Raw genomic sequence first — 23,058 nt, forward strand, 5'->3', positions numbered from 1 at the left:
CTATGACAATCAGTTTGTATTGCTAGTCGTATGGGTTGGGATTATGGTTCATTGTTTAGCTAGCTAGCTACATGTCTAAACAAAAGACTCTACTTCGCCAGATGATTACATGACCCATCAAGTTAGCCAGGTGTGTCTGGGAGTGATTATGGCAATCTATTGTATTTTAGGAACATGTGTACATGTCTGGACAATAGTGGCCCATCCACTTAGCTAGAGGGCTCATCAATAGTGACCCATCAAGTGTGTCTGATAGGGGTGTGCTGACATGGCCATACTCATAGTCATAATCGTATCGTCGGATTGGATGATACTCGTGATAAGATAAAACAGAAGTGTTTTAATATGCCTAAATAGATGTTGGCAAAATACCTCCCTGCATATTCTCACTGCAAAAAAACTGCAGATTAGAAGCAGCACATGGAGGGGTGTGTGTGTCCTCAATTTGCAGGGGGCTGCCAAGTTTGCTGTCACTCAGTCAGAATGCGCATTAGCATGATCTTTTTTCCCTACCCGTTTCCACATTTAATAGCAAATGTCCTCGCCATGTGATTTATCATAGTAGCAGGTAGGAGCAATCTGAATGATCAGACAGAAAAAAGGAAAGTGATCGGGTGAAATTATGAAGTGAGTGGACAGAGAAATACAGCTTCACTGTATCCAGTCGGAGCAGCCGGATCAACGTAAAGCCCGCCCTTCTCTTTACAGACAGGCAAACTAGCCAGTTTAGTTATTTAGACTACGCACATGACTGACTCAGACAGTACAGGATGGCTTAGAAACTCTGACTGACACATGAGAAACATGCTTGCTGGCACAAAAAAAACATTGTTTTTCCGATCACAGATAATTACAAAAATACTCTGATCATAATTACATCCAAACAATGACCCATATCCTTTACAATACTTGTTTTGTCCAACTAATCGGCACACCCCTAGTGTCTGGGTAAGCATCATCTCATAATTATAAAATATTTGTATCTAGACATGTTCTATTTTTGATATTGCTACTTTCCAAATATGCAAGTAACCATTTGACTGTATCGTTTACACCTTCTATATCTTGTGCATGTGACAAATAAACTTTGAATTTATTTGATGTAGTGTGTGTTTACCAGAGACACTAATGTGAAGAACAACATTACCTGCACCAATGTCCGATTAGGGATATAGGCCTAGATAAAGTGTATTTTAACCTGGAGTTTTTCGTTATTGTAGGCTAATACTTTTACCACTTTTAGTCTTTTAAGTCTTTGGTTTTTTACTACACTACCTTACTCACTCTGTTTAGCACATGAACTCACATGTGAATCCTTAAAGAGATGGCTGGGGTTAAGGCTTAAGAGGGCGTGACGGTTGCTGTATAGGTGAAGACAAAGAGGAGCTCACCAGTAGGTGTACCAAAATATTCAATGGCCGTTTTCTCAAAAGTGGGGTTACAAGTTTATCAACTTTTAGAATGACTTTCCCATTGCTCCTCAACTACAGTGTATGATATATATATATATATATATATATATATATATACACACACACACAGTGCCTTGCGAAAGTATTCGGCCCCCTTGAACTTTGCGACCTTTTGCCACATTTCAGGCTTCAAACATAAAGATATAAAACTGTATTTTTTTGTGAAGAATCAACAACAAGTGGGACACAATCATGAAGTGGAACGACATTTATTGGATATTTCAAACTTTTTTAACAAATCAAAAACTGAAAAATTGGGCGTGCAAAATTATTCAAAATGTATTTACTCGTAAAGAAGTTGTTACAGGTCTGTGAGAGACAGAAATCTTGCTTGTTTGTAGGTGACCAAATACTTATTTTCCACCATAATCTGCAAATAAATTCATTAAAAATCCTACAATGTGATTTTCTGGATTTTTTTTCTCATTTTGTCTGTCATAGTTGAAGTGTACCTATGATGAAAATTACAGGCTTCTCATCTTTTTAAGTGGGAGAACGTGCGCAATTGGTGGCTGACTAAATACCTTTTTGCCCCGCTGTGTATATATACACACAGTTGAAGTCTGAAGTTCACATACACTTTTAGTTGGAGTCATTAAAACTCGTTTTTCAACCACTCCACAAATTTCTTGTTAACAAACTATAGTTTTGGCAAGTCGGTTAGGACATCTACTTTGCATAACACAAGTACTTTTTTTCCAGCAATTGTTTACAGACAGATTATTTCACTTAAATCACTGTATCACAATTCCATTGGGTCAGATGTTTATATAAACTTAAGTTGACGGTGCATTTATACAGCTTGGAAAAGTCCAGAAAATTATGTCATGGCTTTAGAAGCTTCTGATAGGCTAATTGACATCATTTGAGTCAATTGGAGGTGTACCTGTGGATGTATTTCAAGGCCTACCTTCAAACTCAGTGCCTCTTTGCTTGACATCATGGGAAAACCAAAAGACCTCAGAAAAACATTTGTAGACCTCCACAAGTCTGGTTCATCCTTGGGAGCAATTTCCAAACGCCTGAAGGTACCACGTTCTTCTGTACAAAGAATAGTATGCAAGTATAAACACCATGGGACCACGCAGACGTCATACCGCTCAGGAAGGATTCGCCTTCTGTCTCCTAGAGATGAACGTACTTTGGTGCAAAAAGTGCTAATCAATCCCAGAACAACAACAAAGGACCTTGTGAAGATGCTGGATAAAACGGGTACAGAAGTATCTATATCCACATTAAAACGGGTCCTATTTCGACATAACCTGACAGGCTGCTCAGCAAGGAAGAAGCCACTGCTCCAAAACCGCCATAAAAAAAGCCAGACTACGGTTTGCAACTGCACATGAGGACAAAGATTGTACTTTTTGGAGAAATGTCCTCTGGTCTGATGAAAAAAAATAAAAATAGAACTGTTTGGCCATAATGACCATCGTTATATTTGGAGGAGAAAGTGGGAGGCTTGCAAGCCGAAGAACACCATCCCAACATCCCAACATCCCAGCATCATGTTGTGGGGTTGCTTTGCTGCAGCAGGGACTGGTGCACTTCACAAAATAGATGGCATCATGAGGCTGGAAAATGATGTAGATATATTGAAGCAAATCTCAAGACATCAGTCAGGAAGTTAAAGCTTGGTCGCAAATGGGTCTTCCAAATGGGCATTGACCCCAAGCATACTTCCAAAGTTGTGGCAAAATGGCTTAAGGACAACAAAGTCAAGGTATTGGAGTGGCCATCACAAAGCTCTGACCTCAATCCAATAGGAAATGTGTGGGCAGAACTGAAAAGGCGTGTGCGAGCAAGGAGGCCTACAAACCTGACTCTGTTACACCAGCTCTGTCAGGATGAATGGGCCAGAATTCGCCCAACTTATTGTGCGAAGCTTGTGGAAGGCTACCCGAAACGTTTGGCCCAAGTTAAACAATTTAAAGACAATGCTACCAAATACTAATTGAGTGTATGTAAACTTCTGACCCACTACGAATGTGATGAAATAAATAAAACCTGAAATAAATCACTCCACTAGTATTCTGACATTTCACATTCTTAAAATAAAGTGGTGATCCTAACTGACCAAAGACAGGGAATTTTTACTAGGATTAAATGTCAGGAATTGTGAATCTGAGTTTAAATGTATTTGGCTAAGGTGTATGTAAATTTCCGACTTCAACTGTGTATGTATGTATGTATGTACATATACATATATATATATATATATATATATATATATATACATATATATATGTACACGTGTGTGTGTGTGATATAATTTTCTAGCTCTGAGTCTGTCACATTGTCCTTCTGCTTCTTTGATGGCTCTGCAGAAGTTGTAGCAGGACTTGTTGTACTTGTTTGTGTCCTAAGCCGTAGTCTCGATATTGGGCGCCAGGCAAGAGTAATTCAGTGTTTGTAAATAAATAAAATAAAGAAATTCAATATATATTTGTTTTACATTCTTTGGCGAGAACCCTGGAATGACCCAAAAGGCTTCCCTGGTAGAGGGTTTGCTAGTGGCTGGGTCTGTGCCACAGGCTATACCAGGCTCAGCAAATAATATCCAGGTAGAGCAAAGAATATCCAGGCAGAGCAGCCTTTACAAAACTACATCACCTGGACACAACACACTCTCTGAGCCAGTGTGAGGTCATAGGTAATTCAGGGTAGTTGCTTTTGGCCACGTGTTCTTCCCACAAGCAGCTGAGTTGAGTACACTCTTTAACCCCATTTCAATCCCCATTTCAATCGGTTTGTTGCCTCTTTCTAACTCCTCCTTCAGTTCAGTTTGTTTCACCTTTCAGTATATGCTCATACATATTTGATTAAGTGTGTTAGCAAGCGTGACTCCATTGTACTGATTATCCAAGTGTTTTCCCCCACTGAATCGAAGTTAAGCTAATTGTATTGAAGTTGACTCCTGCTTGTTAAAATAGGACATAGGCCTAGTGGCTAGCGCTCTACTGTGTTGACCAAAACTTACACTTCTGAGTGTAGCAGTAAATAAATAGCCCCTGTGTTAGGCTACTGGAATTGTCTTTAAAATCATAATGGTGCAACCGCTGAGCAGGCTCCACTTGTCCAGCTGCCATAAATTGGCCATCTTTCACTTGGATGAACCAACCAGAAAGAGTGTTTCTGGATAAAAAGAGTGTTTCTGGATATGAGTTTAAAAAAATTAACCTGCCACTACTTGAGAGCAGGCGCAACCTGCCTGACTGCTCAGTTCACTTCACGCCCCTGACAATAGACCAACCCTTAACGTCAATCCCTGCAAAGCATTCTATCCTCTCTCCTACAGGTGATCCGGACCACTGGCTTCATGAAGGGACTCTATGTAGAGTCAGAGATGAAGTCAGACAATGTGAAGGTAAGACATTTCCTCCATTTGATCACTTGATGGAGGCTATTTGTGAAACTCCAGAACAGATTGTTGCAATAGGCCCCCTGCCTATGAATATGTAGAAATGTAATATTGTTGTACTACGTGTCAGCTAAGCTAACAGAAGCTAAATTATTTTGTAAAGCTGTGAGTGCTATTATATATTTTTTTTTTTGTTTGTTGCATTTACAACTTGTCTAAGTCCTATCCAGTGTATGGCTGTGTTTGAATGAAATGTTGGCGTATTGGCAGTTATTTAGAAAGATTTATGGAAATAAAACTTTCTGGGTAGCTAGCTAATAAACGTACAGGGCAGATAAATTCTTCAAATTCATAATTTTACACTCTATCACAGCACTGGCAAACCATGGTTGACCAACTCCCTGACCAAAATGGCTGACCTTCATTTGTCTTAAGAATGTTCATGTTCGTTCTACTATTCTTATTCCTAATTCTATGAAAGAGACACTCTTTGCTCTGGCTCGTCCACTGCTCTTTCTCTCAAGCCTTTAAATGTCAGCTGTGTTGTGAAATCCAGGTTCTGGAGAGCTCGGGGGCTGAACGGTGATAACAGAGCACCCTGCTTGATATCAGTTATCACTAAGCCCAGGTTACTTTAGTGGCCAGCGTAATGTTACACTGTTGGCATGGAGCTTAGGTTGTAGTCTCAACTGTGCCTTTCTGGGAACAGATCACAGATGAGGACACCGTTTTGGAATAGGCTGTCTCTACAGTGTAACACCCATAGTTCCGTTGTGTGTCAGTGTGTAACTAGAAAAGGTTGAGATTTCCCTCAAGTGCACATGGTGGAAAGGGGTACTTCATATTGTTTGGTTTCTCACACACACACAAGTCTGCATGAACTCTCCAGTAGTCTTGTGTACAATGATATCAATGGAGGGCGCACTTGAGAAAATGATGTAAAGAACCAAGTCTCAGCAGTAGGGCTGTTGCGGTCATGGAATTTTTAATCACGGTAATTGGCCAGGACCAGGACGCTCATAATCTAACGCCTGCCTCAGATCACCCGTAGAACACCGAAGTGTGTCGTTAGAAGCACTTTATACACAGAAGATCTCCGCTAAACAAAGGAACACACGTTTTATCCATCTCTCTCTGACCGCCGATATAACTTCAGCACAAAGTTGCCTAGAAATACAAAGTTGCCAATGTCTTTGCAGTTGATGCAAACAAACGACATATACAAACAAAATATGCTTCAAATGAAAACCAGGATGGCTACATTAAAATATAAACAGTATTGAAATACATTTCATGTTTAATCGAGTTCTATTTGCTAATATGTAGGCTACTGTCTGGAATTTGTCTCAATATATTTCATGATGTGTAGCCTGACGTGCGCAATGATGTGCCAAATCTATGATTTTATAGCGTTTTTATTGGGTAAGCATTAGAATGCTTTCTGTCTAGGAGCTGATCCGTCATCAGTGTTATGAAATAATTCTAATGTTAAGGAAAAATTTGAATTGAGAAAGCCGATCCGAGAGCAGCGCCCACTTTTTTTTTTTTCTCCTAACTATAATCGGAATAACAATTTGAATGGCAAATACTTTGCTGCCATAGGAATAGAATGCATAGAACGGGTGTCCCCATATTCAAGTCAAGGATGGCATAATGGAGGACTGGCGAGTGTACCCAAAGCAGGAAGCATACCCATGTTCTGTGATTTGTTGTTTCAACTAAACTGACATTATAAAAAATACACTCCATTGCATGAGTCACATCAGTTAACCCCTTCCCTGTGGGAATTACCCTACATGGATTGGGCTAAAATGAAATATTTCTTACAGAAGAAATATGGAATGCATATGCTTAACCATGGTAGCAATTAAAAGGGAGCATTTTGGCGATTTACGGGGAAATTATTACAAGCTGAGGACAGTTCACAAGACTAAATCCAAACATTACGCTGTTGATTTTATGTGCAATTTACATTTAGTACTTTTTTCCGCATTTGTTGATAACGAGATCTGGATTTCAGTAACATAATAAGAATGTTCTTGAAAAATGTGGGGTATGTGCAACATAAGACAAAAGATTGACACGGGTTTGAGGGATCGATAGGTGTAAGTGGTGTTTGCAAGTTGCCACATTCCTTTCCAAAGTGTGCACAGTTCCTAAGTAATTTCAATGTACTTTTATGACTCAAAGAAGAGTCTTCAACTATAAGGTGATTTAAAAAACAATTTTAAATGTACAAATGTAATCTATTTATTAATTAAAACATTTTTTGCTCTCATATACCTTTTGAGGAACTCGATCAAGCACACTTGTCGTTTTTTTATGTTGTTGTTTGGAACACAGCCCAGTGTACCCACCTTTACACAATTACTCTTGTTGATGCAATCCAAAAAAACGGGCATAATTTGAAAGCTTGTTCTATTGCCAGCATAACTAGCTAAACTATAAAGTATGATCTTAGTGCTAGGCTTTCACAAGGCAATTCAGAGAAGCCAATTTTGTAGTTTTGGTTTGTGTATAGAATGGAGACATGAGTGCATTTAGATGTGTGGTCCGAAGCAAATTTTCTACACAGTACAACAAACGGGCTCATTCTGTTCAGGACAACCCAGGGTATCTTGTGACTAACTCTACATCAAGCATAGTGATCATAAACTTTGACACTGTATAAAGTATTACATCAGTTTTATGATATGGAGCTGTGAAGTGCCCATTTGGACTCGCAGGTGTTTGGCTTGCTTGTATGACATCAAAGCGGACTCATATACTGAGTCCTCGTAATTTACAGCCTTTCCCCTCACTCAGAAAACAAAAAATTTGCTAAAGTTGCCCAGGTAGCGGGAGGGATTCGGGAAGCTTCTTGTCGCAAGTGGTGCTCAAATTCAGATGGTCTGTCTGTCAAAATCCATACAGAGCTGTGAAGCGGAGACGCTGAGCTCTGACGTCATGTATAGTATGTAACTGTACAGCCACTACACTCCTACCTGTATACGGGTTGAAAATGCAAAGCGCTACCATCATTTGATTGAACATTCTACATTACCATGGAAATGATTGCGTCACAATACCAGGCAGCCATTGCGAGTGTACCCATTAGTTTGCCAGTCAAATTGCTAGGGTTAGCGGTTCCAAGCCCGTTCTATTAAAAAAAGTTTTCTTAAACGGTTCTGACGTTTATTTTCATGACTGTCTTCATCCATAACAGTCGTTTTATACGGTAATTGCGTCAGACCTACTCAGCGGTTTTGTTATGCTAACCTCAGAGGGAAAAAAAACATTCCCGTTGGATGATGGACTGGGAACAACTTTAAGACCTTTCAATCCCTTTCTACCTCTCTCTCTCTCTCCTGCAGGATAAGGATGCTAAGATGGCGTTCCTGCAGAAGGCCATGGACGTGGTAATGCTGGTGAGCGGCGAGCCCCTGTCGGCCAAGCCGGCACGCATCGTAGCCGGCCACGAGCCCGAGAAGACCAATGAGCTGCTGCAGGCTATAGCCAAGTGCTGCCTCAACAAGGTCTGTCTGCCTGGAATGATCCATGTTCATGTACACACACACACACACACACACACACACACACACACACACACACACACACACACACACACACACACACCCCAACACACACACGGTCCACAAAAGGGCCTAAGCAACATACTGTAACAAATACATTTTACATAGACAGGAGAGGGCACTTCTCCCAGACATTGTAAAGAACACAAGATGGGCTAATTCTTGCTGCAAATACCTTGGTCGTTTCTGGCGTACATGTCACACATCAACATTAAAACAGAGTAATCCAGATAAAGGTCATGCATGTTTACACACACTATTGGAGCTCCTGGGTCTGAAGAGGATCATTCTAGTACATTTTAATTGGACCCAGCCAGTGTAGATAAAGGGCTTCGAGCTCAGGGGAACTCTGCCATGCCTCCCTGAGGTTTCATTGTAGCAGACTGTTCATACACATGTAGATTAATCGAGTAGCTAGCATACACCGCATTGATTGTAAGGACCACAATGGAATTAAGTCTGTAGACTTTGTGTTTTTAATCCTCAATAGTTGATGTATTGTTGTACTCTAATGGCTGAAGAATGTTTGCTACATAGGTCTTTAAAAAATGTAATTAAATTCATTATTGACAGATCGGTGTGCATGTTATTCTGGATAAAGATTGATGTGTGCTAGTAATCTGCACTCCCCATACAATACAAAAAATTTAAATTACAATACAGAAAATTAAAATCTAATAAACAAACTTCATGAAAATTCACACAGTATGTTAGAATGTGAGTTAATGATCATGACGGTCCCCTGTGTCATGTTGTCCATAGCTGTCCAGTGAGGAGGCAGTGAAGCGGGTGCTGGCGGGGGACAAGCTGGACCCCAAAGGGAAGGCCAGCACCTCCCGTTCCCAGGATAAGGAGAACCGGGAGGGACGAGAGCGCCACAGAGACCGAGAGGTGAGACCAGACACCTAGAGCTCATCGAGTGGACAAGACTTATCCCCTCAGACCATTCTAATTCTATGGATGAGAATGCCAGACATGGATATCTGTCACCACTAGTTTCTGTCATTCAAAAACCGATTTCTCTTTTCAACTTTAACCTCTAACTGCATCTAGACTAGTCATACAGGGGCCGTACTGCTGTGACTGTTTATTTTACCACAATGTGTTGAGGCTGGCGGGGATGGTGACAATGCAAGTGTGTGTGTGTCTCCCCAGGAGAGGAAGGAGATACGAGAGCACAGCGTCGGTGGAGGCCGGGAGAAGAAGGACCCGGACCAGCCCAAAGAGCAGGAGGACAGGCGAGGCAACAAGGAGAAGGAGCCCCACCCCAAGGGAGAGCGGTCGGAGAAGGCCCGCGAACGAGACCGGACCAAAGACCGCGACAAGGACAAGAGCCGGGACCGAGAGAGGGACAAAGACAAGAGAAGAGAGAAAGACGGGGAACGAGACAAGGAGAGGGAGAAGGACAGAGGCGGAGAGAAGAGCAAAGACAAGGAGACACACAGAGCGAGAGACCGAAATAGGGAGGAAGATGGAGACAGGGATAAACGGCGAGAGAAGGGAGAAAGGGAGAAGGCGAGAGAGACCAGACACAAACAGGGGGAGGAGAAGACCAAAGTGCCAGAGAAAGGGGACAAAAAGGTAGCGCATGTCAGTCATTCCATGGCTTTGTCCCGTTTTAAATCCTTAACGTAACAGTAGCAACACTATGAGATCCGTGTGTGTGTGTTTTTAGGCCAGAGCGTCAGAGGAGTCAAAACACCGACCACATCCAGAGGAGCCCAGTAAAACGACCAAACCTGAACCAGCGGTAAGCTCTCCCCTCTCTCCAATGAGCAGTATCTACTATTGTCAGTCATGATTTTGGGTGTGTGTAGAAAGGAGTCATGAGTAGGGTTGCAGTGTTCATTACTTTTTGTCAGACGGTTATTGTCATGCAAAAGGCTGCTTGTCTCATGCTGCCGGTCTCAGGGTAATTGAATGTTAGTTAAGATGAATATGGATAGCACCACTCATACAAGCTGCATACAAGCCTCTGATGAGCACCTTTGGAACATCTACATTTAAAACATTCTAGTGAATCTATTGAATATACACCGTCCCAATTAAATTAATTCTTTATTTTAGGCAGGTCTAAAGAAACATTATGATATGGAAATGTATTTCAGAGGAACAGAATATGAGTTGGCCTACTGTAATCTGGTGATGCACCGTGCCATAGGCTGTAGGCTTGTTCATTTAGTAGACAAGATATGCTTATAAGTCCTGTGCCATTATTTTATATTATATGATTTTATAGTAAGGACAATATCATTGAACTGAGTGAAATAGAATGGATAATTTTCCCATTCTGGAGCGAGGGTGCACGCATATGAAGTGATCATTTGAAACAGGTTCTTTCTATATGCTAGATTTAGTTATTTGGCAACTTCAGTGAATGATAGACACCTTGGAATGCCCTAGAAAAAAAAAAAAATATATGTAAATATGTATATATATATATATATATATATATATATATATATATATATATATATATATATATGGGCTGCATGATGCATCCTATAGGCTATTGATGATTTAAAAGTCTCAACAACAAAAAAGCTTGCGCTCTGTTCCTTGCCTCAGGCTGCACATGCTGTTCTCTCATCAAGTGATCATATTTTCATCCATCAGACTTCTCAATTTAATCTTGTTTTTATTAATATGTAAAGTTAGTTTTGATTTAATGTGGCCCGTTATCAAACAGTTAAGAGAAAAAAAAAGACATGTAGTCCATATGCACTGGAATGGTGAATAGAGGCCACTTTCCCGCCGGGACGTTTTTCGCTCATGTTGAGTAGGCTACTCCGGTAATTTCGCTGTGCCACAGGTGATATTCCACCCAAACTCTGTATGCCATGGGCTCTCCAACCCTGTTCCTGCAGCTACCCAGTGCTTAATTTGGGAAACCAAGTGAAATCTGTTCGGGAACAACGATCATAACATGTATTCACAACTAAACATATTTCATTAAGCTCCCGAGTGGCGCAGCGGTCTAAGGCACTGCATCTCAGTGCTAGAGGCGTCACTACAGACCCTGGTTTGATTCCAGGCTGTATCACAACCGGCCGTGATTCGGAGTCCCATAGGGTGGCGCACAGTTGGCCCAGCGTCGTCCGGGCTAGGGTTTGGCCGCGGTAGGCCATCATTTCCAAATAAGAATTTGTTCTTAACTGACTTGTCTAGTTTAAACTTAAGAAAAATAAAAGCTGCTGACAGCCCCTCTCTCTGCGTGCTGAAGAAAGGAATGAAGGAGAGAGTAGAAGAGATGTGGTGAGATAATCTGTAGCTAAAGGTAATGTGCCAGTCGTAATTGTGAAGGGAAAAAAAGTCCTATTACTAGGCTATTCAAAATCTAAAACAAATTCACTATAATTGTTGGGATAAATCTGAATGAGTTTAATTTAGGCTAAACCAACTGTACCAAAGATATCTTAAATCAGTATTTAAAAAAATATTTTTCTGCCATGTGTAATATACGGTTGGTTATGTATTGTATAACGGCACAATCATTATTTTCATTCAGGATTTTTTTCGGGCTCATATATATATATATACAGTGCCTTGCGAAAGTATTCGGCCCCCTTTAACTTTGCGACCTTTTGCCACATTTCAGGCTTCAAACATAAAGATATAAAACTGTATTTTTTTGTGAAGAATCAACAACAAGTGGGACACAATCATGAAGTGGAACGACATTTATTGGATATTTCAAACTTTTTTAACAAATCAAAAACTGAAAAATTGGCCGTGCAAAATTATTCAGCCTCTTTACTTTCAGTGCAGCAAACTCTCTCCAGAAGTTCAGTGAGGATCTCTGAATGATCCAATGTTGACCTAAATGACTAATGATGATAAATACAATCCACCTGTGTGTAATCAAGTCTCCGTATAAATGCACCTGCACTGTGATAGTCTCAGAGGTCCATTAAAAGCGCAGAGAGCATCATGAAGAACAAAGAACACACCAGGCAGGTCCGAGATACTGTTGTGAAGAAGTTTAAAGCCGGATTTGGATACAAAAATATTTCCCAAGCTTTAAACATCCCAAGGGGCACTGTGCAAGCGATAATATTGAAATGGAAGGAGTATCAGACCACTGCAAATCTACCAAGACCTGGCCGTCCCTCTAAACTTTCAGCTCATACAAGGAGAAGACTGATCAGAGATGCAGCCAAGAGGCCCATGATCACTCTGGATGAACTGCAGAGATCTACAGCTGAGGTGGGAGACTCTGTCCATAGGACAACAATCAGTCGTATATTGCACAAATCTGGCCTTTATGGAAGAGTGGCAAGAAGAAAGCCATTTCTTAAAGATATCCATAAAAAGTGTCGGTTAAACTTTGCCACGAGCCACCTGGGAGACACACCAAACATGTGGAAGAAGGTGCTCTGGTCAGATGAAACCAAAATTGAACTTTTTGGCAACAATGCAAAACGTTATGTTTGGCGTAAAAGCAACACAGCTCATCACACTGAACACACCATCCCCACTGTCAAACATGGTGGTGGCAGCATCTTGGTTTGGGCCTGCTTTTCTTCAGCAGGGACAGGGAAGATGGTTAAAATTGATGGGAAGATGGATGGAGCCAAATACAGGACCATTCTGGAAGAAAACCTGATGGAGTCTGCAAAAGACCTGAGACTGGGACGGAGAGTTGTCTTCCAACAAGACAATGATCCAAAACATAAAGCAAAATCTACAATGGAATGGTTCAAAAATAAACATGTCCAGGTGTTAGAATGGCCAAGTCAAAGTCCAGACCTGAATCCAATCGAGAATCTGTGGAAAGAACTGAAAACTGCTGTTCACAAATGCTCTCCATCCAACCTCACTGAGCTCGAGCTGTTTTGCAAGGAGGAATGGGAAAAAATTTCAGTCTCTCGATGTGCAAAACTGATAGACATACCCCAAGCGACTTACAGCTGTAATCGCAGCAAAAGGAGGCGCTACAAAGTATTAACTTAAGGGGGCTGAATAATTTTGCACGCCCAATTTTTCAGTTTTTGATTTGTTTAAAAAGTTTGAAATATCCAATAAATGTCGTTCCACTTCATGATTGTGTCCCACTTGTTGTTGATTCTTCACAAAAAAATACAGTTTTATATCTTTATGTTTGAAGCCTGAAATGTGGCAAAAGGTCGCAAAGTTCAAGGGGGCCGAATACTTTCGCAAGGCACTGTATATATATATATATATATATATATATATATATATATATATATATATATATATATATGGTTATGCATCATCTCTAATATGCATAAGGGTGTTTTTGAATTATCACCTCAGAAAGATCTGTCCATTTCGTTCTGTTAGGCTTTGAAACAACATCCACAAGGACCATGTTTTAAACTCCGTTTCAACCTATTGTTGAACTTCTTTCTTCAAATTGATCAATCACAGTGAGTTTTAAAAGCACATACTGTTTTGATGATAAATGCTTGGGATTTTTGAATGCGTTTGCATTGATGTCGGAGTGGATAGAGGGACAATGGAGTCCTGAATACCAGGCCATTAGTGACCTGATGATTGTTAGCGAGTTGGGTACTACTAACACATTTTTTACTGCAGTCATGACTCATGACTGCCCGTGTGGCGGTAATACGGTCAACAGCCCTAGTCATGAGTGCATTCAAGTGCGTGTACCACTGAATATTTTCTTCACAATAGACTCTTAGGCTCTTTCTTTCTGTTCAGAACAACCCAGGGTATGACGCAATGTCATCTTGTAACTGTACATCAAACATCGTGATCACAAACGTTGACACTGTATATGACATTTATGAGTTTTATGATATGGAAATGTGAAGTCAAAGCAGTATTTATTATAATCCTCAATGTCTCATCTTTCAAAATCCATAGTCCTCCTAATTTACAGCATTTGCCTCACTCAGACAACAAAACATTTGTAAAGGTTGCCCAATTAGCAGGAGCGATGTGGGTCACTTTTCACGTGGGGTGCTCAATTTCACAACGACTGTCAATCAAAACCCATAGATCACTGCGAAGCGAAGAGACACAACTCTGACATCATGTATTGCATGTTACTGTACAGCTAATGCGTTCCAATTTAGGTGTTCATCAGTGCCCAAATCTGAGCAGTCGTGCAAGTTGAGCCTGCTCTGAGATTGTTGAGCCTGCTCTGAGATTGTTGAGCCTTCTCTGAGATTGTTGAGCCTTCTCTGAGATTGTTGAGCCTTCTCTGAGATTGTTGAGCCTGTTCTGAGCTTGCCCCATTTGGGTAGGTGATCAAATAAAAAAAATGAATACAACCAAACTGCAAAGAATTCTAGTAGCCTGAAACTGATATTTTTGGTTCCTCTCCATTGTTTCAGTGAAAGACAAACAATTTGTGGCATTTTATGGCAGTCGGCAAGTTAAGCCTGCTGAGTTTTTTTTACTGATAACCAAAATACAAAGAATACGGTTCCGTATTACGTTACAGCCTTATTCTAAAACTGTCCCTCCCCCATCAATCTACACACAATACCCCATAATAACAAAGCAAAAACAGGTCTAATTTATTAAATAAATAAAAAATAAACCGAAATACCACATTTAAATAAGTATCCCAAATTATTGGGTATGATGCTACAAGCTTGAGACACATGTAGTTGGGGAGTTTCTCCCATTCTTCTCTGCAGATCCTATCAAGCTCTGTCAGGTTGGATGGGAAGTGTTGCTATACAGCTATTTTCAGGTCTCTCCAGAGCTGTTAAATCGGGGCTCTGGCTGGGCCACTCAAGGAAATTGAGACTTGTCCCGAAGCCACTCCTGCGTTGTCTTGGCTGTGTGCTTAGGGTCGTTGTCCTGTTGAAAGGTGAACCTTTGCCCCAGTTCAGGTCCTAAGCGCTCCGGAGCAGGTTTTCATCAAGGATTTCTGTGTATTTTGCTCCGTTCATCTTTGCCTCAATCTTGACTAGTCTCCCAGTCCCTGCCGCTGAAAAAGAACCTCACAACATGATGCTGCCACCACCATGCTTCACCGTAGGGATGGTGCCAGGTTTCCTCCAGACGTGACGCTTGGCATTCAGGCCAAATAGTTCAATCTTGGTTTGATCAGACCTGAGAGTATTTAGGTGCATTTTGGACAACTCCAAGCAGGTTGTCATGTGCCTTTTACTGAGGAGTGGCTTCTGTCTGGCCACTCTACCATAAAGGCCTGATTGGTGGAGTGCTGCAAAGATTGTTGTCCTTCTTGAAGGTTCTCCCATCTCCACAGAGGAACTCTGGAGCTCTGTCAGAGTGACCATTGGGTTCTTGGTCACCTCCCTGACCAAATCCTTCGCCCCCGATTGCTCAGTTTGGCCGGGCGGCAAGCTCAAGGAAGAGTCCTAGTGGTTCCAAACCTCTTCCTTTTCAGAATGATGGAGGCCACTGTGTTCTTGGGGACCTTCAATGCTGCGGAAATGTCTTGTTACCCTTCCCCAGGTCTGTGCCTCGACACAATCCTCTCGGAATTCCTTCAACCTCATAGTTTATGCTCTGACATGCACTGTCAACTGTGGGACTTTAAATAGACAGGTGTGTGCCTTCCCAAATCATGTCCAATCATTTGAATTTACCACAGGTGGACTCCAGTCAAGTTGTAGAAACATCTCAATGATAATCAATTGAAACAGGGTGCACCGGAGGTCAATTTCGAGTCGCATAGCAAAGGGTTTGAATACTTATCTAGAAATACCTTATTTATTTGTTATTTTTAATACATTTGCTAAAATGTCACTTTGTCATTAGGGGGTCTTGTGTATAGCTTGCTGAGGAATTAGTTTTATTTAATCCATTGTGGAAAAAGTCAAAAGGTCTGAATACTTTCCGAAGGCACTGCACATGCATGCATTAGGGGTGTGAACGTAAAAATGTTTAAACGAAGTTGGGATTGTTAATGTTATTTAAAAAGTCCCAAACCAAAAAAGTGTTTTTAATGTAAATCACAGTGCTGTTATAAACAAACTACGACGAACAGGTCCCCATCATTATCATCAAATACTTATGCTAAAATGCTATAGCGTTAGTCGGAGATACAGGGTCATGACAAAGTATTTGCCCCTGTTCTGATTTAAATAGTTTTTTTAATTATTTTTTGTTACACTGAAGGTTATCAGATCTTCAACCAAAACCTAATATTAGATAAAGGGAACCTGAGTGAACAACTAACACAAAAATGTCTTACATGAAATAAGTATCTAATAAACAAAGTTGTGCAAAACCCAATGCCCCTGTATGAGAAAGTATTTTATTATTACAGTCAATAAATAACTTGTTGTGCCACCTTTTAACTGCAACCAAACACTTCCTGTGGTTGTTGATCAGTCTCTAACATCACTGCGGAGGAATTTTGGCCCACTCTTCCATGCACAACTGCTTCAACTCAGCAACATTTATGGGTTTTCAAGCATGACCTGCTAATTTTTGTCCCTGCTATAACATCTCAATCACATTTAGGTCTGGACTTTGACTAGTCTCGGTTCCAACACTTATTACCGAGTTCCAAACTGCCTCTGGAAGCAACATCGGCACAAGAACGAGCAGCCGCACACAAGCCTAAGATCACCATGCGCAATGCCAAGCGACAGCTGGAGTGGTATAAAGCTTGCCGCCATTGGACTCTGGAGCAGTGGAAACATGTTCTCAGGACAAATCTGGGTTTGGCGGATGCACCAATGAATACTGCCAACTTTAAAGTTTGATGGAGTAGGAATAATTGTCTGGGGATGTTTTTTCATGGTTCGGGTTAGGCCCCTTAGTTCCAGTGAAGGGAAATCTTAACACTACAGCATACATTGACCTTCTAGACGATTCTGTGATTCCAACTTTGTGGCAACAGTTTGGGGAAGGCCCTTTCCTGTTTTCAGCATGTGTCAGGTTAATCTGAAGACAGTTAATTAGATCAACTATATATTTAATTGTTACCCTATTTTTAAATTAATCATGTAACCCTTAACTCATTAGGATCTGGGGCACCATGAGAGCAGTTCTTTAAAGAGTTACCATCTCCAAAATGAAACTCTAGAAGGTCTTTACCTATTTGTGAACAGTCAACTTATTAACCATAACCTCGTATCATATCACCATTCTGAACAGCCTTCATGCATCTGCAAAAACCAAGCCTTACTTGTGATCCGGTACTACACAAATTGGTTGAATGATTTATTTACCAACTAATTAAATGGGAACACAGGATAAACACACACACTGCACCGGTTATTGACTGGAGATGTAATATGCTGAAAACAGGTCCCTAGTGGAATGACAACATGGATACTTGTTAAAGAAGAGATGGAGAGAACGACAGAGACACAACATTGCCACATTCAAAAGCTACTCTCACCTACAATAACCATATATTTGCACACGAACCGCCGCCCACTTTGAGCAAGAAATCATGAGTGTATTGACGTGAAATGCCTGGGTTTGCCAGGGATCTCTCGGTAAACGGGCCAGCCTTGGAAAGGGGGTTGGGCCTTTTTGCGGCACGCTTGTAAGGCCCTGATTGTCCAAAATGGTTCAAGCATCTTGTCTCCATTTGTCCTTCTTCATAGTTGTCTGTTATTCGGTGACTTGTCGGGTAGTCCTGAACCGTTCTGATTTTCCCTCCATTCGCCCTGGATCGACTAGCCAGCCGTATTGAAGGTTCCCCAATAGGGTGATGAGAGTAGCGTAATACGATGGTTTGAGCAGAGCAACCGGATGGTCCTACTTAAATTCGCTTTTGAAGATACCTTATCGGCTTCACGGCCTTCGTCAGAACCTTTGGGATTTTTTAAATGTGGCTAATTTAAAGATAACTCACAAAAGCTCTGACGAAGGTCTTGAGTCCAATACGTAAAGCTTATTAAGGAGCAGTGATACTATCAAGAGCAGTGTGCGGGTTTCAACTTTTTTCTCATTTTATTCAACTAATGCCATGCACCTGCAAAAAAGATAGCTCAGATGTGCAAGTGCCTTTTTGAATTTATAACAGTATGGCTAAAACCACTATTGGCTAAACAGGATAAATAAATGATTTGATAATCACTTGTTCATTGACTTAGTGAAATGATTCACATACGCAATAACCTCCTATGGGGTTACTGACCACTATTCATTGAATTTATAATTAATAGTAAGTGTGGATTTATTTGGCCTTTGGGAGAGCACAGCGCATGGAAGAAAACAGCCGCAGGAAGGGTGCTGGAGGTTCTGCAGGTAAATTGAAATAAATGTACCATGTTATATAATTAATTGACTCATGTCTGTACAGAAATGAATTAATTCATTGAAATTACTACACCAGAGAGCATAATTTTACCCGGAGAGGATCAATTGCTTATTTAAAAAAATTGTTGTGGATTGTGTTGTATCACATCACGAGCGGGTAGGCCTACAGTCAGGCAGCACGCGCAACATATCAAACAGCTGATTAGTTGTGGCTGTCAATGAACAGCAGGCCACAGCTAAAAGGCCTTTCACAATATTTTAAAATACAATTTCTGTCATTTCCTCATTGTGCAATCTGTGTCTCCACTCTTTTCATTGGCCTATGCTATTGGTTGCATTTAAGACAGGGTCATTTGTTTCATTGCTCTCAGTATGTCAGTATACCGATTGCCTATTGTAATTATGACTGCGGACGATAGTACTTCATTGCCTCCTAGCATTCAAACGCAATATGACCATATTCTGCATTGTGAATTCACATGGAATGTTAGGAATATTTCTTATCGTTTTAACGGAAAACTGATTTTAAAGAATGGCAGTTTGACATGCATACTGAGCATGCCCCCATCCATATCGACGGGGCTGTAGTAGAGCGGGTAGAGAGCATCAATATCCTCAGTGTCAACATTACTAAGGAATAAACATGGTCCACACGCACCAACACAGTCGTGAAGAAAGGCACGACAACGCCTCTTCCCCCTCAGGAGTCTGAAAATATTTGGCATGGGCCCTCAGATCCTTAAGTTATACAGCTGCACCATTGAGAGCAACTGGACTGGCAATCACGGAAACTGCACTACATAGGGTAGTGTGTACGGCCCAGTACATTGGGACCAATCTCCCTACCATCCAAAACCACTATATCAGGCGGTGCCAGGAAATCCCTAAACACTGCACGACAAGCAATACCGATGCACCAAGTCTGGATCGAACAGAACCCCCAAGCCATAAGACTGCTACATATTTAACCAAATAACTACCCAGACTATCTACGTTGACCCTTTTTGTCACTAACTTTTTTTGACTCCTCACTTATGCTGCTGCTACTGTTTTATTATCTATCCCGTTGTCACTAACCCTACCTATATGTACATATCTACCTCAATTACCTTGTACCCCTGCACATCGACTCTGCACTAGTACCCTGTGTATATAGCCAAGTTATATATATGTTTATTCCTTGTTATTATTTTTCTATTGTTTTTCTCTGCGTTGTTGGGAATGGCCCATAAGTAGGCATTTCACTGTTGTTTACGAAGCGTGACAAATCAAATTTGATGCATTTATTTGTATCAATCTTTGCTGTAATTGCTCTGTCTGGTTTTGTGTTAGTGGATGCTAATTCGCTCGCTTGCTTCATTTCAAGGGCTCTTCAGCTTTGCTTGTTGCTAGGATAGAATACATCAGATTAGGATTGTGGTCCATTGTAGCTCAGTTAGTAGAACATGGTGCTTGTAACGCCAGGGTATTAGGTTCGATTCCTGTGACCACCCATACGTAAAATGTATGCACGCATGACTGTAAGTCACTTTGGATAAAAGTGTCTGCTAAATTGCATATATAGGTTTTTGATCCAAATTTTTCAAAAACTGCTGTAATCTACAGCACTCTTCATTCAGTAAAACCAGGAGGTTAAACCACCAGAGATGGATAAAGAAGTCTCCACATTTTCTCAGACGGCTATAGACTCTCACCACATTCATGAACTGATGTTGAATGTGCTTTAGTTGTGTGACAGATTTGACTTAGCTACCATAGACCACTCGTGCTAGTACCGCATGGCCATAGACCAGGACGAAATTGCCATCCTTAGAAATAGACACATTTGGCTTTTTACATATTCGAGAATATTATATTATACTTATGTAGGCTATTTCTGTGGTGCTATCAGTGTGATAATGGTTGATTTCTGTGCTCCTTTACCACTGGAAGCTTCCACTGGAACCTGTTGATACAGCTGAAGAGGTATCTCTTCCGTGGCCTTCTAGCCTAATGCTCCCTAGTCTAGCTCGCTAGAGCTATAAAGCATAGAACTGGGAAGGGTAAACTGGGTAGTACGGTATGAGTGTTTTCCGTTGCCTATCGTAGCTGGCCATGCTTTGGAAATAGTGCTATGCCATTTATCATAGGAGCTTGGTTTCCTACTGCTTTACTTCCATTGTAGCGCCGTTTGGTGGAAGTTTCGGACACGCCTGGATTAAATTCCTAATCAAATGTTTACCCTGTGTTTTCTGTTTTTTTTATAGGCCGCAGAAGTCACAGACAAGCAGGTAACCTCTTATTTTCAAAACGGGGCTGCCTATGTCCTTTTTCTAAGAATGACCCTGCATGTTTATAAGTGTGTGTGCACTCATAAACATGAATGGGGGACACTTATTCAGTCATCCTCTCTTCTACTCTCCTCCTCCATCTCTCTTCCCTTCTCTCCTCCTCTCCTCAGTCTGACAGTCCAGCCAGAATACCCCGGCCTTCATCTGCTAAGGGGCAGAGGCGCATGCCCAAAGCAGGAGCCCAACAAGGTAAAAACCTCTCTGCTCCTCTCAAATATCCCAGCTTTCTAGCCTTTCACTAAAGTCATACTTCTGTTTACACAATAATATGAGTAGAGAGAAGAAAAAAAATCTAATACTTTTTTTGTCGCCTCTTTTCCGGAAGAGTCTGACGGTGAAGGAGGTGAGTAATTTCTCTCACTGCACCTATACCATCTCTCAGTAGATGGCGCTGGTGTCTTTTTCATTTAGTGATCCAGGGTGGACATTTTTTATGTGTCTCTGTTCTATAAGCCTTAGCCATCAGCATTTCTTGCTTTCAAGTCCATTGATTGTAAGTTCCAATGAAAGATGTGAGTTCTCATGTCAGCATCACCTTGTGTTGTTGTAGATGGAGACACTCCGTTGGCAGAGAGGCCGGTCCCCCTGGAGAACGGCGATGCCACAGACGCAGTGCCAGCCCACATGGCCCACAGGTCTGTGTGGCGTTTGACAGATGATTTAAGCAAATTAGCAGGGTTTGAGGGCCATGGCCTAACATTTTTATTTTTGGTAAACCAGCCACTGTTTCAGGTCGATTAAAAAATAAAAAACATTTACCAGCAAAAATATATATATATTTTTTTCCATAATTACATTTAAAAAACATAATAAATAAAAAAAACAGATGACCATGCTTTGTAATGTTTCTAAAACAAGAAATGTATTGGTAAGAAAGTAATTTCATTTTATCCAAAATATCAGATGAGACAAAATTAGATTTTGGAACTGACTAGTAGTAGATGCGTCTCTTTATCAGTTGAAGCAGCAGACTCAATCAAACATGGAAAAACAACCGAGCTTATGAACAAAACATTTGAAATAGTCAAGAAATATGAGGACAGTCTTACTTTTGTAGACTTTCGAGTAAATTAGACCAACTGTTAAGCCTGTGTGCAGCGCCTCCAAAAAATAAATCTATCTGCACTTAACCCCCTGCGCACAGCTCCCCAGCTATGCGGTTTTGCAGTTATGAAACAAAACGGCAGAAATACTTTGAAAATAGCTACTGCAGCATTTCTCTGCTTTACATCACAACTTGCACATGTGCCCTTACTACCCACATTTGTCAAGTGTTAATTGTATGCCCTGTTGAGGGCACCGCTCAATTTGCACAGTCAGCAACAATTGAAATGGTCTCTCCCATAACCTCACTGCTTAAAACTGAAGTTTTGGCCAATTTCTTCTCTGTGGGATAGAAAGAGTTTCGAAACATGCTACAAAAACAAAACTCCATTCACTGATGCAAACCCTCCACTTTCTCCTTTTTGATCAACCCGCCGCACTCAACGGGCGCACTTAACACTGGCTGTGTCCCAAATGGCACCCTATTCCCTACAGAGTGCCCAGGTCAAAAGTAGTGCACTAAATCCAGTGAATAGGGTGTCATTTGGGACGCACCCTGTGTATTCTCAACCCCCTCATTACATTTGATTAGCCACTTTCTCTCTCTTTTACACTACAACAAATTGCTCTGCTAGTCCCCACTCTCAATTACATTCTTCTCAGCGTAACATCAAACACATGCTATCCCATGGTAGACTGAGTGACTGACTGAATGGTTAGTGTTGCAATTGAGGTCCCAATAGAGTAGGGTTTCTCAACTCTCGTTCTGGGGACCACTCTTATTTTCATGTTCTCACTACAACCAGCTACTCCAATTAGACTGAATGAACTGGCTAGTATGTGAATAATTGTTCTAACTAAATGCAGTAACTTTTCACACTGTCCTGATTCTATCTATCTGGCTTTGAATATCTGTGATTCTTTGAAGACGTGATTCCCAGAGTTTCTTGGTTAAATGGTTCTTCTGAACCAACCAATCTGATGGCTAATTCCTGGTGTTGAATTGATGCTCAATTCGAGTACAGTACAGCATATACAGTGTGTCCCCATGATCAGCTTTGAGAGACCCTGCTATGTATAATATTGGTGGATAT

At 41.0% G+C, this 23,058-nt stretch overlaps 1 protein-coding gene and 1 long non-coding RNA gene across 3 annotated transcripts in view; one reads left to right on the forward strand and one right to left on the reverse strand.

Moving 5' to 3' along the window:
• The window catches only part of ift54 (intraflagellar transport 54), a 51,658-nt gene that overhangs the window by 4,156 nt on the left and 24,444 nt on the right, over positions 1-23,058 (forward strand). The window contains exons 2-10 of one of the 2 annotated variants that reach the window (XM_021579251.3): positions 4,768-4,836; positions 8,184-8,345; positions 9,165-9,293; positions 9,558-9,983; positions 10,078-10,152; positions 20,837-20,860; positions 21,031-21,109; positions 21,246-21,263; positions 21,471-21,555. In XM_021579251.3, coding sequence (XP_021434926.2) covers positions 4,768-4,836; positions 8,184-8,345; positions 9,165-9,293; positions 9,558-9,983; positions 10,078-10,152; positions 20,837-20,860; positions 21,031-21,109; positions 21,246-21,263; positions 21,471-21,555 — 1,067 coding nt within the window. The remainder of the gene's footprint in view (positions 1-4,767; positions 4,837-8,183; positions 8,346-9,164; positions 9,294-9,557; positions 9,984-10,077; positions 10,153-20,836; positions 20,861-21,030; positions 21,110-21,245; positions 21,264-21,470; positions 21,556-23,058) is intronic. The other variant, XM_021579252.3, reaches the window with a different exon arrangement.
• LOC149972827 (uncharacterized) overlaps positions 15,023-23,058 on the reverse strand; it is a 96,719-nt gene continuing 88,683 nt past the window's right edge. Inside the window, exon 3 of the long non-coding RNA XR_016490570.1 lies at positions 15,023-15,094. This is a non-coding gene — a long non-coding RNA (uncharacterized LOC149972827). The remainder of the gene's footprint in view (positions 15,095-23,058) is intronic.

The sequence above is a fragment of the Oncorhynchus mykiss genome, chromosome 22, assembly GCF_057628025.1.
Source record: "Oncorhynchus mykiss isolate SJ-2025 chromosome 22, ASM5762802v1, whole genome shotgun sequence".
Lineage (NCBI taxonomy): Eukaryota > Metazoa > Chordata > Actinopteri > Salmoniformes > Salmonidae > Oncorhynchus > Oncorhynchus mykiss.